Here is a 19,348-nt window from a genome sequence, read left to right as displayed (position 1 = left end):
CATAAATACGGGCTTCCTCCTGGTGCTGGAGTGCCATGGTGAATCAGCTGCCCTTCCTCACACTCAGTCTCACAGCTCACATAATGCTGAGTGCTTTACTGCTCTGCTCAGGCATTCAGTGACTTAATTGTGTGATGGTATTGATGTAAAAATTTAACAGCCACTGTGTGTATTGACTATAGCTTCATTGGCTGCTGCTATAACATGCTGTGCTATTGTCCTGCTATTCATTTAGCTGTTTTGGTCCATTTATTAGATATTACAGAGCTTTTCCTTTTCTGGACAGAACTAGTAGTGATTTCTGCAGTGGAAACCTATTGGAAATTACTTTAATCTAGTTTCAGAGGATTTGTTTATATGGTGCAGCACATGCTGGGCTAATTTTGGGGTGGGTGTTCCATGGTATCTTTCTTATCCACTAGTGAAGTTTTAATGAGGGGGTGTAGTACTCAGCAGCTTTTTTTCCCTGGAAAAAAAAAAAAAAAAAAAAAAAAAAAAAAAAAAAAAAAAAAAAAAGCAAAAGCAAAATTGGCTCAATCAGTATTTATTAGCAAATTAGTGTTCCTAAAGACTTTCTTTTGCTTGTTCTTTTCTAGAGCTTGGAGAAATAAGATTTCACGTAATGCAACTGGGATTGGATTACTGGATTGAATTTTGCAAAGTACACTAGGGAGAGCTGAGCCTGTTTAGAAAGCAGCTAAGCCCCTCTAAGTCAGTAAAAAAATCAATTCATGATAGTTGATGAGGGATTTTTCAGTGGTTTTTGTTTTGGGTGGTTTATTTGCTGTTGGTTTGTCATGTTTCCTTGGTGGTGTTTGATCAAGGTTTATTAAGGTCTTGGTGGAAGCGTAGTGGGATACAACTGTTCTCTCAAACAGAGGAAGGAAAAAAGCACTTTTGGAAACTGAGGCCTGTTTGCTTATTGAAGACAAAGCATTAGTTCTTATAGGAGCTCTTCAACTGAGTTTCTATTTTGTGACTGTTTCAGAAAGCCACAGAAACACGAAGACAATAAAAATGTATCAAAGCTGAGGTTGTGATTGGTTATTGCTTTGCATCTGGTCCTTTGTGTACTCAGGAGCTCCTGCTCTTCCCTTCCCTCCTCTCCTTCCCCCAATGCTCCTGCTGTGAGTTGAGGTTTTGGTCCTCAAAACCAGGCCAACCACATTATTGTAGTGCAGATGGCAATAATCTCTGTGTGTGACTCTGGTAAGAGATCTCAGGACACAGCAGGGTTTGGGAGATTCCAGCTCTGTTGCAGGCATGGTTCTTATCCTGGAAAAATAGTGTCTGAACTTAGGTTGTTTCTCTTTGTAAAATTGTCCTGAATTCTGGACTTCCTTTTCTGTTTCTTAGCCCATCAGTACTGTGCTCCTGGGTTGTTATTTTTTTTATGCTTGGAACTGAATTTTTTGCACAGTGTATGACAGCCTAATCAAAGAGGTGTGAGTGTCAGAGCCTGGGCAGGGAGCTGGGCAAAGGTAGAGGGGAAGTAGAAGTGAGAAGGTTGGGAAGGCTGGCAAATTTCTCAGGGTGTGGAGTTAACTTTTAGTAAGGTCATTCAGAAAGCTAGGAAGTAGGAAAAATAATTCTGCATGAGGTAAAGACTGCCATGGGAGCAAGCCACAAAACATTTGTTTGGAAATGTGTACAGTATCTTTTAGACCCCAATGCATCATCCGACAGTCCTGAGAGGGAGATAGCAGAAGCACGGGACATGAGAACACTGTATCCTCCTCATCCTTACATAGGCAGTGGGCAAAGAAGCAAAATCTTTGAGCTGTTCTAACAGAAACAGAAGGTTTTCCAGGTGAGGCTTAATGCTCTCAGCCAATCTCTGCAGCTTATGCTTTTACATTATAGTAATTTTCTTGAGTCAGACATCCCTGCTCCCTGTTCAGTAAACACAGAAAGCATAGATTATCAGTTAAGAGTATCGACAGCATTTCAAGTGCTATCAGAGAACATTTAATTCAGTTTAATTTTGTGATAAATCTCATGTTTAATCCTCTGGTTGCTCTGTAATCATGTCGCTATTGATCTTCTCTGAATGACTGCATGTGGTTTAATAAACTTTGTCATTAACCCAAGCTTTCCAAAGGGGGAGATTGATTCCAGTATCAAGTCTGATGGAACCAATAAGCACCTGAACACCATTAAATCTGTCCATTGTAAAACATTTGCATTAAGATCAAAGTAAAAGTATAGAGGTGAATTTGCAGCTTATTAGAGAAAGAGTTTGCAGTTGGAAAGTCTCAGTATGTCAGTCAAAATCAGCAGCAGTTTTCAGCCTGGCTGATTCAAGCTGACACATCCTTTCATTTCTTATTTCTCAAATCTGTCTTTCATCCTATTGGGCGACCTCCTTCCCTCTTTTCCCAGCCATAATTATATCCTTTAATTTATTCCATCTTTTTCACTCCAGGCATTTGTTTAGTCCAGGTTTTTTGAGGTCATTTTTGCCTCATAATAGAACTGCAGATTTTGGGTGGCTTTTTGAAATATTGGTTTGGATTTTTTTGTCCTCAGCTTCTTTTATGAGAAGTGCCCTAGTTACATGAGATGTAAAATAGCCTAAGGAATAGAGGACAGGTGATGGAATTGGAAAAAAAAGGGATGACCTTCTCAAATTCCTTCCTTTAAGGCCAGTTCTCACCACTCCTCACAGGAGAGAGTTTTGGGCAGGGGGAATTGGTAGCAGGAGAGTGTTCCCAGGGAAGCAGGAGAGTGTTCTCAGGGAAGCAGAGGCACTGGCTCAGGTCAGGGGAGGATGATGCAGAGATTTGGTGGTGAGGGAATCGGGAGACTGAGAGTTGTCTGGGATCAGGGTGGAGAACAGGGAAGGAGAGATGACCCCTCTGTGTCAGGAAGGGCAAGAACACCTTCAGGGAGTGTAGAGGTCTGGGAGAGAAAAATAAGAGAGCAAGAACCAAATGCATGTACATGCTGCTGAGTGATAGCTGTGAGACTGTTCTGAATGAGGGGCACAGAAAGGGAGATGTAGATGCTGTCCTTTCCCAGTATGGATGATGGAGAAGAGATGGAAGATGTGGATTATCTATTCCACTCATCAGCAAGCCCCTCGCTGTGGAGATGAGGAAGGGCAAGAGACAGTGAAGAGGGCACCAGCCCACAGGGTGCAGTTCTGGGACATGCTGGGGGGGCTGTGGGCCTGAGGAAGTTGAAGGGCTGCAGGGGCTTGGAAGATGAGGATGACTTTGTTCCTGTTCCCAAAATAAATCAGTGAATAGTTTTATGGTGTGTAGCAGTTGGAAACTGTTGTAGTTCTTGTTCAGAAAATGTCTGCCTTGATCTAGGTCTGATGGGATGGAGATCTGCCATGAACCCACAGCACTTTGGCAGTGTCTTGGTTGCTTTTTCTAAGCCTGTGCACAGCCCACTTTGTCCTGTTGGTACCTAATCCATTTACTGCTTTAAGTATTTACCATTATGAGGCACAGATGAAGTAGGATGTTGCTCTCCTTCCAGTTTACAGATGAGCACTGCTGTACACAAGGGCTAAAGGCCCAAATTCAGAGCCATTTATTTCCTTTGGGAAAGCAGTCAGTGGGAATTAAATAGTTTTAGGCCCCTGAGTACTTGCTTTGAGGATTGGGGTTTAGCTCACTGCTGCAGGTCACAGAGAGAGTCAGTGGAAGGTCAGGAATTTCAACAGATGTCTCCAAGTACCCACATTAATAACTTAGCATCTTAGTCCAGCCAGCTCTAATCCTGTGCCTGGCAGGGTACAAGTTGTGATAAGATCAGACGGGAGTGATTTGGATGCTGGCACCAGCAAGCAGCTTAGAAAACAAATCTTTAGTAGGAAAGGTTGTCTTCCAAGTGCAGCCTGATTCCTGCTTAAGGTTCTAATTCTCTTCAACATATTCCGTAGCTCTCCAGAGATGCATTGCAGAGCTTTATCTGCTTTCTGCTCCAGGCAAGTTTTTACAGAGAGACAGCAGTTTGGATGCTTTCTACAGAAGAAATGGTTACAAGTTCAGTTGAGACAGCCAGGTCTATCAAGTGTGGTTGGAATGTAAGTATTTCTCAAGTGGTATGATTCACAGCCTTTGTAACTCATCACAAGTTTGCTGGAGGCATTAGGAAAGCTCTTGACTTGAGATGTTCTGTTTTGGAAGCAGATCCCCTGACTGTGCATCTCTACTAAGTTAAATGTGTAGCTTCTAGGTTGCTATAAACAAGAAACATTACAGAAATTGCTTTTCCAGCTACTGAATAGCCCTGAATATCAGATGACACTTCAGTTTTAAAAGATCTCCCACAAAGTAGCTTTAAAAAGTTGAATATTTACAGAAGATTTAATATTTTCAGCCACAGCACAACTGAAAATGAGATTTTCTCCTTTTTTTTTCCTCTGGTGTACGAGGGAGCTTTATGGAGTCTGTTCCTTGTAATAAAACTGAAGAAAGCAGTCATCTCTGGTTTTCCCTTTTTATTTATTCATGCTATCTTCTGTGTCCCTTTAACTGGAGACTCCATATTCTAAATACAGGATGAAAGGGAAGAACTTATGTTTTCCCTCCTAGGAAGAGCTGAATACACCTGATGGGTTTTGGGTGATGCCACATAGACTTTGGAGCATCTACTGGCCTAAAGCTGAAGTGAATGCTTTGCTGCCAGGATGTGATGCATTTGCAGAAGTGGAGAAATAAAGATGGAGAACATGTGTGGCTTTTATCCAATAGCTCTGATTCTCTGCATTTGGTATGGTGGCTTATACCTTTGTAAAGTAACAGCAAAATCATTCTGGTATTTATTTCATCTGTGGATGTGAATGAGGACTCTTGAGATAGGAGCAACTTATATCTACTTTGTAAGTGGTGCGAAGGACAAGGCAATGATAAATCTTGTCTGTTATGCTAAGCTGTGCTTCTGAACTGCAGAGAGGGGGATCAGTGCTGTACAAGAACGTAATCCTTTTGCTGTTTTGATCATCAAATTTATCTTCACTCTATCTGTTTCCTAGGGGAAGAATAAGGCAGCAAATGGAAAGGTTACATATTGCACCATTTCTTAAACTTCTGTTCTTTACTATTTTTTTTCAGCCTGAATGCTAGAAGGAGGATTTTTTTGCAGATGGCAAGTTTAACCATTGTTTCTTTTTTCCTCCTCTAATTGCACAAAGGTTCTGATCCTTTTTCTAGTGAAGAATATTATCAAGTTTGTCTTAAGTGATGGAGTCCTCTGATCCTGAGAGCACACTCCTTGTTTTCTAATCACTGGGCTTTCATTTTAAAATCTGCCTTCTGTTGTATGCCATGTGCCAGGAACCAGTGATGTAGAGTTAAGTGGTTCCCAGAGAAGGAGAAAAAAAAATGAAGAGGAATGGGAGATAGAGACAGAAAAGCAATAGTTCAACTTCTTGACCCACAAGATGGAAAAGAGTTGTTTCAATATAGGTTTTTATTTTGAAAAGCTTCAACGATTATAACCTGGTATTGTGTGCAGGTTTTTGGTTTGTTTAAAAAATATTCAGGTTGAAACTTTTACCATCTGACATAATGTATTGGTGGTTTTAACTCTGTCCTTTTCCTTGGTTATTTCTGTATTGTCTGTCCAAAGGGCCAGGTTTGTCCTGCTTGCTTGCATGAGCAGAGGGATGCCTCTGGTTTCCCTGCGTGCTTGTAAGGCTTTGTTTGTGCTACAGAAAAAAATGACATAGATACTTCCATCTCACCCTATTCTCTCCCCAGATAGTGCAGTTTCCCAGTTGTTTTTTACTTGTGTTGTCTCAAGGTGGATTCTTTGTCTTGACTCCTACAGAGCAGATTTTTTGCTCAAGCCTTGCAGCTAAGTTAACCTCTTCTCTGGGGTCCCAACTCCTTTTTTGTGGCTGTGATATTTTAGCGAGCATTGTGAGACCTTTAGAATAGATCTTTCCTGGTGCTGCATCATCTTCCTGCAAGCCAAGAGTACAGGGGTGCTTCTCATTTGATTTACAAACCATAATACATTTTTTATGAATGCTGAGTGCTGGGCTAATGAATGGTGCCAGTATGAGAGCCTGGAGGCTGAAGTCATCTCTTTAGCCCTAGTGCTGGGATAGTAGGAATGAGAGCTGTCTAAAGCCCACATCCATTTAATCTAACCCTAACAATAAGGAGGGATACCCTTTAAATGGAAGATTTATTGGCCCTCTAACTCCTTGGCCTCAGTCTGTGGCCTGCCAGCAAAGTGCCATTTGAATTATTCAGTGAACACTGTGTGGATCTGGGGAGGAGCCCATGGGCAGCTTCATGCCAAAGGCTCTGCTGGAAGGAAAGATGATTTCATTGCAGCAGTCTCCTGGTAAAGTTGGCAGGATGCTAGGCAAAACAAAGAACTGATGCTTTGGGATATGAAATAAACATGGTTAAAAGGGGAAATATTCTTAATGCTAAAAAAACCCAATGTGATTTGGTCCTAAGACTGCATGTTTATTTTGGTCAGTGTATGCAGCTTTTGTTTAACTGCAGATAGGAACATACAAAATTGGTTTTTGGGGGAGAAAGTTTTAAATCTTAAAAATTATTTCCATTCCAGATCAGAGCAAAAAGTGCAAATAAAAATAAAAAAAAAAGCCTGTGTAAAGGGAAGGAAATTCCAGATGTTTCATTGTAGAACTGAAAAGTTTCTCAATTATTTAGACAAACTGAAATGATTTGTTTCTTATTCCTCAGTATGATATTTGGTAACTGCTTACTTGGATCCTCCTTGCCATGAAAAGCTCATTTTCCAAGGAGAAAAAATTTTGGCCGTGCTGTGACAAGAAGCTTGAACTCAGGCACAGGAATCGGGACAGTCCCAGCATCAGATCAGGTGTTGCTGTGTGTGGCTTGGTTATATAGAAATATGGGATCATGGCTGTAAGTGTGCAACTCCAATGTTGTGGCAAAGGGAACAAAACTTCACCTTTCTTCAGGAGCTGCCTTAACGCTCCTCACTCTCTGCCTGATGGTACCTGAGCAGTGTGAGAGCAGCAAAGCCATCTTTGTTGGCATGAAGATTTAAAGCAAACAAGCATCCCTAGGGATTCTTTTTCTCTCTACACCCCTTTTCCATTTCTTTTCACTCCTCAAACAAAGAAAATAAACACTTTGTGAGAAATGTGGCTGTGCTGCTCACAGGGTTTATCAAGCACATTTATTTAAGGCCCAGCACCGTGAAATAAACCCAGGCCCAGTGGGAATAAGATTTCCCTTGGTTGCAAGGGCTGCATACTTGGTGAGCAGCCTGGGGGATGTCAGATATGTAAAGCATGGCTGGGATGGATTTTTTTCTCACCAGTAACATGCCTGTTGCCTTAGAAGCACTTGGAGTCATGCCTTGGTTTCTGCTGGAGCTGGTGCTTGTGGAGAGGCTGAAAGGGCAGTCAGAGGGGGCAGGCACAGCCCTGTTTGCTATGAGAGCTGCCCTGGGTTTTTACCAAGTGAAAAAAAAGTTGTAGGGGTATGAAAGGTACTTAGGAAAGATGATATGAAACGTTTGAAAGACTGTATGCATTGGATAGAAAGTAGCTGAGATGATGCCAGCAGAGGGGACAGGTTCCTGCTGGGAGAGTCCAGTTCTTGCTGGTACTTTTCACAGCATGCACTCAAAGAGTCAGAGGTGTAATGAGGATGATTTAGTCAAATATTCAAGAAAGAGGTAACCAGGTAACCTTGGCCTTTCCTGGCAACTTGTGGAAGAGCTAGAAAAATCTCTAGGAAAAAACCAACAGCACAGGATACTTCTAGGGCAGCAGAAGCTGGATGGAGTGAGAGCATCAGGATCTCTTTTGTCAGGAATACACAGGTTTCTGGCTATTATCAGCCTGAGCAGGATCAGTTGTGTGTATTTTTCCAAAAAAACCCCCAAACCCCAGTTCAGTGGCTCTGCAGTCTAACCTGGCATTGCTCAGCACTTTCTCAGCAAGAGTTGGGTTTTGCCTAACTTTGGTTGCATGGACTCCAGTAATGTGGATGACTGTTTATCACAGCTCTGGCATGGTATGGTGTAGTAGTTTGACAACACTGAGATGGGAGAGGGGAAAATAAAGTTGAGAATATTCATGTTTGAAAAGGTGAAATAAATGACTGGCAATCAATTGCTCTGATACTCAGTTTCATGACATCATTTTTGGCCATATTTAATTTCAGCCTGTCTTTTGGGCTCAATAGCTGCCATTGTAGTCTTAGCTTTCAGCTAAACATTTATTTTGTATAGCATCTTTATAGGCTGCTATGTATGTAAAATGTATAAGAGTGTCCATTTTGGCTCTACCTTTTGCTGCTGCTGTTTTGTAGAACTTGAAATCTTGCTCAGTTACATTCTGCTGTTGTCAACGTTGGTGTGTAGGACTAAGTTTTAATATTTGTACAAATACATGAATAAAATTTCCTTTTAAACATGATTTTCATCATGTCAAGTTAAAAAATTGAGTTTATACCCATATTCAGCAGTCTCAAAGCCAGTAAAGGCAACTTGAAAGATGTTGCTAAAATCCCATGGGACACAGTGAGACTTGGACACATGTCTGCATGGAATCAAGTGTGAGAAAGCAAGGCACAGAAACAATATTATGAAGTCTTTCTGAATAATCAGAAAGCAGCAGTGCAGCTCTCATTTAAGGTATCAAGTATCAGAAATTGTTGAGAAATTGAGTGTGTGCATGCAAACACTCAGTATGCTGCAGAGAGGCATGGTTGGACTTAGAGAAGGACAGTTATTTTGCCAAGTAAAATACTTCTTTTACATTACTGAGGTCTGGTGTGTTACTGGAAGTCTGTCACAGTTGGACTAAAGAGTGACTGCTGTACCACTGCAGCAATAAATAGTGTAAAATCTTAGCAGGAAAGAGTTGACAGTCAGGTATTTAAATCATGCCAGGGAGAATGGAATTTCAAGTGTGTAGCCATGGCTGAGCTGAGTAGCTGTGTGTACAGCAGCCCTCGTTTCCATTTCCCTGCTGTGTGGATGGAGCTGGCAACCACATATTTAAGTTCCTCCAAGCTTGTGGGTTTGGTTTGTTTTTTATTTGACCCCTTTATTTTTATGAATTGTGATGCAGCTGTTAATGATATAATGGTCTACTTTATTTTTGAAGATCCTGAAGTCATTTACTCAAACAGGTTCCACTTACTCTGGGATCAAGGACTCTTGTTGAGCCCTATTACAGTCAGGGACAGGATCACAGGAGGGTTTCCTCTTCCTGTAAGGAGTGTAATTAGAATCCAGTTTTTCTCTGCCTCCATCTCCTATTTGGTGTGTGGTATGGGAGGAGTTGCTGTACACATTGTGGAAGCAGTATCTGTGTCCTTATAATGCTTGGTGCTTACTAAAGCCTGACTTGCAGGAGTGCTGAGCACTCCCAGCAGCTGCTGAGCCTCATTACACACGGGGCTCTGGAGAGCCACAGTCTTTGTAAAATCCAATTTTAGCTGCTTCCTGATGGGTGCTTTAAATTAGCAGATATTTGCGACCCGAGCACGACAGGAATGTTGTTGCCACCTGTAAAATGGGAATAGTGGAATACCTTCCTCTGGCTAAAGAGCTGGAGAGTAAATCATTGCTATTTGTTGGGCATCTGATACTACAGTGAGAAGCTGGACACAAAAGCCCTTGAGGAAATGAATAGTTGTGTGTTCAGAGGAGGGTGTGAATGGAGTGTATGGAAACAAGTTTTAGGTCTACATATTGGACAGAGAGGAGAAAACAAAGTCCTAAGTGGCTGCTCATTAGGTGAATATGTTCCTTTCTGCAGAGGGAAGTAAGAGCCATTCCATCAGGTAATTAAAGATTGTATCAGGACTTATATGCACAAGAGGGCTGAATTAAGGTGGTGGTTGCAGCCCTAATCCTGGCCTTTCATAACTTCTAAGTCTTTGACTATGTAACCTCAATAATGTTGCTTTAATGTAGTCTTTTGTGTGTTATTTAAATCAGCACCACCTGAAAAGAAACCTGCTGTTTATCAATGATACTGTTAACAAATGGTTTAGGGAGGAAAAATCAAAGCAATCTCTTTGCACCAGAAGTGTGTTTACAGAACGTATCTCAAGCAGACAGCAAGTTGCTGTTCTGTTGTTTTGCCTTGTCTCTGAGCACCACGGTGTCCTGCAGCCTGGTACAGCGTTTCATCTTTAGGCTGTTGCACAACTTGTTTTACAAAGCCAATGAACCGCTTTGTTTTCAGATTGTAGGGAGAGGCAGGAGGCAACAGATTGCAATTTTCTGAAAACAAAGCAAACAAAACAAGATTAGACCTTCCTGCAGAGTTCTCATGACGTGAAGAAATTGCTGGGATTAGTGGGTTGGTTACTGCACCCACTGTAATTGACATCATGACTTTATTCTCTGGTTTTCTGTATCCTAAAATACCATCATTTTATTTTGAGAATCCTTTTCTGTTGTAGTTCACTTCATACCCTTACTTTATCTCTGGGTTCTTTTTAAGGTGGTTTGCAATTTTTTTGGCTTGTGAAATGCTTTTGGGTAACTAATTGTGCTCTCAGAAGAACACCCAGTGCATTTATCTGCCTTATCTGGAGGGAAATGAATAACTATTATAAACATGTTTTATTTTCTGCTTTTGAAAGATTGCAGGTCTTAGTGTATTGTTTTCAGCCCTTTACATCTGGTTGTGACTTCCAGAACTCAAATAATGAATTATGAAGTGCAGGAGAGAGGTATTGCATTTTCATCCTTCAGCTATAAAAATTCTTTCTGGATGTAATAGAAAAGGCAGTCTGGGCTGATGGAGACTGTCAAGATGTGATGGCAAAATTGGTACCCTCAGACTGGCACCATTTCCTGATTCTGGGGGTATTTTGTGCAGCTCTTTCTGTGTGTTGCTCTAATGGATTCCCAGCTCAAGCATGATGCTAACCAAGCTGCAGTACTTCCCTCAGCTGTACTCTCTTGGCATCTTAATTTCTTGCAAGCTAAACTTTGTTACAGATTCTCTAATAGAATAAGGAGGTGATGGTTTTGTCTGTGCCTGTTTCCACAAGAAGCCCTTTGGCTGCTTCTTGCTTCACCTCATCCAAGGTCCCTGGGAAATGAAGCATTTCTGCAGCTGACAGCCAGGGCTGAGGGGCTGGGGCTGTCTTACAGCTCTGTCCATAACTTGGAAAGAATTTCAAATCAACTCCTGTAGCTAGTGAAAATGTATTTTATTTTCTTTTTCTTTCCCCTTAATTGGCTCCTTCCTTCTGCACTTGTGTTCCTGATCAACTATGAATTGCTTGTATCTTGAAAACAGACTGAAAGCTCCAGAAGTACCTTTCTTACAATTATACTTGACAAGGATGCTTTGGATGTCTGAATAGTGGACAAGGGCAAACTGGTAGATTCAGGCTTGGTTTTCACATTTTGAGTTTTAAGTGGAGCAGTACATTTACATTTCATGACTGTTTAATCATTTTAGGTTTTTGAAGTGTGATTTCTTTATACCTGATGTTTTTGTTGGAATGAAAGATAAATTTGTTGGGCTCTGATATAAAGCTGTTGTGGGCTTTAGCAAGAACCTGGGGAGGAAATTCTTGGAGAGTTATTTTAGACTGATGCAGCTGCTGTTTGGTTTCACTAGCCCTGCATTGTAACCTACTTTTGTCTTTAAAAAGTTGCACTTCAGTGGTGTCATGATGTGTGCAAATTCAGAAAGTAAGTTCTTGTGACACTGAAATCACAATTCTGATCCACGGGGCTGATTTAGAAAGATCAAGGCTTGAAATCCTTGAGCAGCACCTGGAAGTTTCATCCAGTTAAGTGCCTCTGCAGCTTTGCTTTTCACCAAGTGTTCTCACAGAGAAATTACTCCTGTGATAAGGAGAGGAGCAGAGTTCCTGTTGGTGACCTGAGATTTGATGTCATCAGGTAGCTGAAGGGCAAGAGCAGGAGGAGAGCTTGGCAGCAGTGGACTGGTTCTTGGATGAGATTCATGGGGCTGCTGTGGACCCTGCAAAGCACTGGGAAGCACAGCTTGGATCTGATTAAGGATCTGATTTCTAACGGATGAGCTGTCATTTACATAGCAAGATGGACTCATGAAATAGTTCAGGTGTTGGGCACTGAAAGCTGAACACTTGCTGAGAATGTGGTGTATCCCTCAAGCCTCCTACCTCGAGAAATTATCTGATGTACCCACGGAGGCTGCTTCTCCTCCCCTCACCTAATGCAGGGCTTGGATTGAAAATGTTGATGTTAATTGGAGCTGAGATAATTGCAGTTGCCACCCCATCAGGTTTCAGCAGCCCTCCAGCTTGCTGGCCTCGTGGCAGGAGTCTGTTCAGCATGGGTGGCTCTTCTCTGCTATGGCATGTACAGTAGTATCAGGTTGATTAATGTGCCCAATAGAAATAAAACAAATGGAAATTTTTTTAGATTATACAGTATACTCATAAATATTAATGCACTTTTGTATCAAATTGCATGTAATTACATATTTATACATTTAAGTCACCTTCCTGATACACTTAAGGCACTTTACTGATGGAAGATATTTCCGAATAAGATGGTTTTAAACCATGTCTAATATGTTTGTAGGATTTATTTAATAATGTGTGGGCTTGTATGCTGGCAGGAGAGGAGAAAAACCTCCATTGAAGTCTCAAAGTGCTGTTCACTGAGTCTGCTACTTGGTTTGAATTGCCTCCATGGGTAGCTGCTGAAAAATCCGTCTCGACATGAAATATTGCTCCATCTCCTTATCTGTGGAGATAAGGTCTGTGCAGTCCTGTCACCTTAGAGTAATTACAACTTATTACTCTAATCATGATGATGCCTGAAGTCTGTAATTAAGATTGTGCTGGCTAATGTACTAGCAGGCAGCATGGTACAGCTATTGTCCTATCTAAACAACAGAAAGATAAAAATTGGATGAGGGAGAAAGGGCAGCAAGGGGGGAAGTGATTTATGCAGGGCCAGGGTTCCTGCCAAGCACCGCCTCCGCCCAAGGCAGCGACTTCCAGGGGGGCAAAATCCCTGTGTGTCCTCTGCAGCCTCCTTTGCACTGCTGTGCCCACAGCCTGGGCAGTTTGCACCCTCAGACACGAGGACTGACACCCCCTGTGATCTCTGTTCCAGCTGGTGTTAATGCATCCTATCCCCCTGTGTCTAATCTTGTGTTCTTGAACATGTCCTGTTTCACTCCAGTCTGCAGACTGACTTTAATAGATATATTTCTATATAGGTACATGGTTAAAGCACCAATCAATAGCTGTTGAAAGCAATGGGAGGTTCTGCCATACAATTCAATAATGCAGGGGTTTGACCCACAGCACTCTGTAATTTTCTCTGCAGTGATGCTAGTGAAAAGCAGAGGGCTGTTCTGGGGGAACAGACTTGTCTAAACACCAGTCTTTATGTCTACATTTTATAGTAAGCCCACCTGCCAAACTGGATTTCAGGCCCACTCTTACAATTTGCAGAACTGCAAGCTGTGTGCACCTTTTCTTCTTGGTCATGAGCTGGAGAAGCACCTTATATTTTGAGATTCTGCAAGGTCTTCCTTTGGTCTTGGAAGATCTCTTTTCACAGAGCTTGCAAAAGGCTTTGTGAAGCTGCTGTCAATAATCTTTGCTTTAGGTATTTACAGGTTCTTTGATCCCACTTCTGACATAAGCTAAACTTTGCTTTAGGTCTGCTTTGACAATTGGTGAAACTTGATGCATTTGGCTAGAAAATGGACTTCCTATAGAGGAGGTTATCCCAGATAGGCCCATAGTGATCTGCAAAATTTGACCCATCTTACACCCTCTTTAAAGCTAATGGCAGGTAGTAATTTCTTGATGGCAGTGCTAGCCCCATTAGTTATTTTATAAGTTTCTGGAAGCCTGCCACTCTTTCATTTAGATCCCTAGCTGAAAGAAAAGAAAAAAGAAGAACAATTTCACAAAAGCTATTGAGTCATTAGGAGGACATTTTTTTCCAGAAGGTTTCCCTTCAGTCTTTCAACCTTTCCCACTTGGAGTGAATCCTCTTAATAGCATTTCTATCTACAAATAATAGTTCTGTGTTTTGCCAGAGGTCCTGTGCTGGTGTAATGTGCTGTTCAGAAAGCAGTGGGGTTTTTTGCTCCTTATTTAGACAAACATGTGCATTTGTGTTTCTTGTGAGCAGAGTGATGATAGGTTCTCATGAAGGCATCCTCCTGTTCTAGGATAAAATATCTCAGTGTTTCAGCAGAGTGCATTGAACAAGTTGTAGCTGTGGTGCTGCTCTGCCAGGCTGGAGCTGCTTGGTGGGAATGGTGGCATTTTCCAGTTGGTACTGGAGGCCAAAGCATGGCACTGGCTGCAGGATGGGCTCTGCATTCCTTGCCCAGGAGCCCACAGTGTCTTTGTGTTGCTGGAGTTGCTATTTTATGAAGCTATTAAGGATGAGTATTGGTAAAATAGTAACTGTAATATGTGACACCTGAGGATTTACCTCCCTGCCTTTGTGGCATAAATCTGATTGAAAAACCTTCCTGGAAAGGAGTCAGAAAGTGTGCTTAGAGAAGAGATTCTCCTCTTTTTTCTCCTCTCTCCAACTTTTCCTTGGGTTTGCTCTGTGGGATCTCTCAGCTTGCACACAGTGCTTTCACAAGGAGATCTGGAAACATGTTACTGCTGTCTCTTTTTTTTAATAGCTGAAAGAGCCAGAGAAGAGGGACAAGACAATCTTAAAATACTGATCCTGCTTTGTAGCTAATGATGCTAAAGAGTTCTTTCATGAGCTTGGATAAATCCTTGAAGAGTTTTCTGATACAAGTACCATTGTGGGAAGAAAGGCTTAGGATGTTTCCCATGGTGTCTTAGTTGAAGAAAAGGTAGAAAAAAATGTCTTAGAGCTTCTGCTCTGTACTCCCTTCTTTAATGCTTGTAAAATTATTCTTTTTACCAAATATCAAATTTGAATGTTGACTGTCCCAGTTTAATTAATGTGCTCATTGTTTCTAGTTATGCATTATGTGAAGCTTTAGATGGGCATTTAGGGAGCATACTTTAATTAAAGCCAAATTGATTTTTGCCTTTAGGCATATCTTTTTGTTGTTGCTGTTGGCTTTCTTTATTTTATTTGATTTTTTACATTGAAAGATGCCATAAATTGAATTCTGTTCTCCTAAACCTAAATCTTTCTGTGAGACAGGGTCCAACAGCCTAATATCTTTCCTGCTGGCAGTTATAATATTAAGTGATCAAAGCTGGCAGGCATGTTAATAGAATATGCTTAAAGAATTACACTGTTTCAGTAATATGCCCCTTATAGGGCAATACTGTACTCTTGCATAAGGATTTCTTGGAGTAGATGTGACTTAGCAAATTGTATTTATTAGATGCACAATATGCATTGTAGTTTACACCTTTCTAATAGCTTCTAATTCTCTCCTCCCAATGACCACCCAGCCTCTTCTTCCTCTGACTTTAATTTTGTGTAACTGGAGATACTGGTTTTCAAGTAACATTTATTTGAAACAAACCCATTAATTCTGTGTGTTGAACGTTATCAGTAGGAAAATAAAATAGCTGTAGGCTAAGTGACAAAACTCGTGTTTCTATTACAAGTCTTGGGTTTTTTTTTTATAGACAGACATTGATTCTGGTGATTAAAGTCAGTAACAAAGTTTTCAAACACAAGCTTTTTCTTCCTCCCCACCTTACCCCCTCCCCTTTTGCTTTCTTCACCCCCTGAGATTGGGAAATTATCTGCTTAGATAAGGCTTGAGGGGAATGCCCACTGAAGTCAATTGAGATTCATTGGCTTTAATTGGATTTATGTCAGCTCTTGCCTTGTCAAATACAAACAATAATAAATAAGTGTTCAAAGCCAAGCCTTGTTGAAATCAAAGACAATTGTTAATTTAAAGACTATAAACATATGCTTTCTTCTGAACACATGCTTACTTGTGATACACAAGATGTGTTGGAGAACTACAGGGCTGGCAGTATCAACAGGAGCATGTACCTGTTTCTCTGTGCTTGCTTCTTTATTTTGAGGGTGCTGAGCCCCTGGCCCAGGTTTCCCAGGGAAGCTGTGGCTGCCCCATCCCTGGCAGTGTTCCAGCCCAGGTTGGATGGGGCTTGGAGCAACCTGGGCTGGTGGGAGGTGTCCCTGCCCATGCAGGGGTTGGAACTGGATGAGTTTTAAGGTCCCTTCTGTTCTATGGTTCAGCTTAAATTTTATTTTGCTTTTCCCTCTTTTGATGCAGTAAACACCAGACTATGTTGTCCTTGTCTGGTGACTGCAGCACTGCCTGGAGGGAGCTTTGCTGGTGGCTCCAAATGGCTGCTTGAAGAGGTTGAGCAAAGCAGAGCCATATTTTAACCCCTGTGTTTTTCTTCTCTCCCTTCCCTGCAGAAGGACGTAGCTCTGAAACCTCAGGAACGGGTGGAGAAGCGACAGAATCCTCTCGCCAAGAAAAAACGGGAAGCACTCACCAATGGGCTCTCCTATCTTCCAAAAAAGAACAGACTTCACCACCAGTACAGCTCCGACCGGGAAAATGATCGGAATCTTTGCCAGCACCTTGGGAAAAGGAAGAAAATCCCCAAGGGCCTCAGACAGGTAGGACACAAGTTACTTGTGGTGGGGAGGGAGGGCTTTGGCTGGTGGCATATGCTGTGTAGAAGCAGATTTCTCATTATGTGGCATTCCCCTTGTTTTAACCCTTTCATAGTAGATTTGTTCTTTGGGTGTTGCTTGGTCCCATGTCCTGGTGCTGGAAGAAATGGAGAGGGGAAAGTAAGTGGTGTGGTGATGCCAGAGCTGAGCTGATTAATAAATGAACAAAGTTTGGAAGAGCTTTCCATGGGCTGGTTGGGAAACTGTCAGGGCAAACAAATGTGGTCTCTCTATTACACTGTTAGGCCAACTGTGAGCTATAAATATGGTTTGTCTTTAGATTTGGTAGAGAAGCACAAGACCCCCTTGAGAACATCAAGGGAAAGGTGAGGTAATTGTGAGAGGGGCAGCTGTTAATCAAGACAGAGCTCTAAGGCTGATTACAGTGCAAGGAGCTCATTTGTAGGATGTCAGTGGTACTGGTGTGGGCTCTTTTGGGTTACTAATCACCTACCTCTAAGCAAGACTTGACTGCCTTCCCAGTGCTGGTGTTCCTCCCTGCAGCAGCTCTGGGGGGTGTGTGACAAAAGTGAGCAGATAGCATCACAGGTTACAAAGCTTAAGGCTGGAAATCTTGGGCTGTGCAGTGTTAACCTTCCTTGGTTTTAAAAAAGAAGAAAGTATGACAAGTGTGATTTCTCTGGTGAGCAGAATGCAGGCAAAAGAGCTATGTTTTGCTTTTTGTGAATGTGTCCTTTCTATGTTTAGTATATATAAAAAAGCTGAGTTAAAGGTGGGCATTTTAAGACAAGAATGTGCCTATATGGTCATTTGGCTTATTGTCTGCAAAACTTGTCTAAAATAGCAATAAAGAGATGAGCTTTGAATGCAATTTGAATGATATTAATGACTTTAATCAAAATTTGTATATGTCTAATGAAGTTGGTTGATATTCATTAAATGAGTCTTTATCCTTCTTGGGTGCAAGCCAAACACTGCTTTGCAGAGAAACTTTGAAAACAGTGAGAATTCACTGCTTCTCATTTTGTGAACTCAGGGAAATGGGAGGAACATCAAGGATGAAAAGAACATTGACTTTTCTTCTGTATTGATATTCAGAGTAACAGAAGGTGGTGAATATATGTTTTATTATTTTTAAGCCTATACTGATTGTAGAAATAAAATTAGGGATTATACAGTGCTTCAGCAAAGCAAACAAATTGTAAAATGCCTATTCTACACTACCACATCCATGAAAGGTATTTACTGTAATTTACTTTTACTTTGTATTTCAAAGGGGGGTGGGGAAACTCTTCAGGATAATTGATGCAATGTTTATAAGTAGATATCGAAGCATTTCCTTGAGTGTCTTCTGTGCTCACCTGGGCAGTCTTCACTCTGTTCCTTTTTAGTACTTCAAATGGTCAATGTAGGTGCTTTGTGCTGGAGGAACTGGTCCTTGTAAAGGTTGCTTTGTGCACTGCTTGATTCCCCTGGTTTCCCCTGAAACCTTTCTGCTGGTACTTAAGCAGTGGAGGAATAAGCCTTACTGCTGCTGGAGATTTTTTTTTTTGGAAGGTTGTGTTTTAAGCATACAGTGGCTTGGAAGGTATTGAGTTGACAAATGTCATGGAAAATGGTTTTCCTTTTAGCTGATAAATCTGAGTACTCTGCTTAATTCCTGGGGGATAAGGCTGAGAGGAAATAAAATATCTTGCCCAATATAAATGTAATACATTTGATAGGGGTATAGCCTCTTAGATAAGAACATTTTAGTCTCATGAACAGTTTAGGTGCTGACAAATCCAAGTGGCTTTGGCACTTAGATGTGGAAAAAAGATGCAATGGAAAAGACTGTAAAGCTTATTTGAAAAGATTTGCCCACAGCCTTTATACAGAGTATTTCTGGTAAGCATTTTGTGTCTCCTTTTAAGACAAATCATGGAGGCCTTGAAAAAAGGAGAAAAATGGTAAGTTCTGAGGATGGTTTTCTCAGACCATACGCCACTTTTATTCCTAGGGTTACTCTTGGCTGCATACCTTGGGTCTGTTTTCTCATGCAGCTCCTTCCCACTGAATTCCTGGGCTCCCAATGGGAAGTGCAATTGCTTCTCAGCCTTCTCAGATGACAAAAAACAAGAGTTGGGTCCACTGGTGTTTTGTGCTTGACAAGTAGGGATGTCCAAACCCAATTAGTTTTCAGTATTCTGGATAAATATGGAGTCCTTGCCATGTTAGGGCAATGTGTTTTGTATGTAAAAATTGTATCTTAGCCCTGTTGTCCCCAGAGGAATCCTGATTTCTGGTATGGGAGTAGCAGAACTGCATGGCAGGATGCAGTGGTGATGCTTTCACTTCCATGCCTACAGAGGGGTATAAGACCTTGGCTGCTGCCTGTCCCTTTTGGGAAATGTTTTATAGCTGGAGATCTTGTTCATTGTTTTGCCAGTAGTTAACAGTCCTGCCTGATACATCTTTCTGTGAAATCTGTTATCTGCTGGAAGTTACTTTCACCAGCAGGATTTACAACATGAAGCTCCCTCCTCAAAGAGATTTAGTTGCAGTCAGCTATTGGAAGGACTGCTAATTAGTTTTCAGAGACAATCCTTGCAGTATTCTTGCAGGTATTTATCCAGCTATGCTGAAATGCCTACAGGTTTATTGAAATCCAGAAAATGTGAAACTTTAGGTTAATTAAGGCTCATATTTTACTAGTGAGTAGACTTTTGAACTCTGCTTTATGAGCTTTTATAAATGTACTTATTAAGTGCCTCAAGGAAATTTTAGTTGGTGTTAAGCAAACATAAGACTCATTAGAATA

At 41.4% G+C, this 19,348-nt stretch overlaps 1 protein-coding gene across 1 annotated transcript in view; it reads left to right on the top strand.

Moving 5' to 3' along the window:
• The window catches only part of LOC115599383 (autism susceptibility gene 2 protein-like), a 343,618-nt gene that overhangs the window by 182,218 nt on the left and 142,052 nt on the right, over positions 1 to 19,348 (top strand). Inside the window, exon 2 of the mRNA XM_030462660.1 lies at positions 16,324 to 16,530. Coding sequence (XP_030318520.1) covers positions 16,324 to 16,530 — 207 coding nt within the window. The remainder of the gene's footprint in view (positions 1 to 16,323; positions 16,531 to 19,348) is intronic.

Source organism: Calypte anna, chromosome 19, assembly GCF_003957555.1.
Source record: "Calypte anna isolate BGI_N300 chromosome 19, bCalAnn1_v1.p, whole genome shotgun sequence".
In the NCBI taxonomy this organism is placed as follows: Eukaryota; Metazoa; Chordata; class Aves; order Apodiformes; family Trochilidae; genus Calypte; species Calypte anna.
Note: the sequence above shows the minus strand (reverse complement) of the source record. Positions and strands in the feature narration are given on the sequence as shown.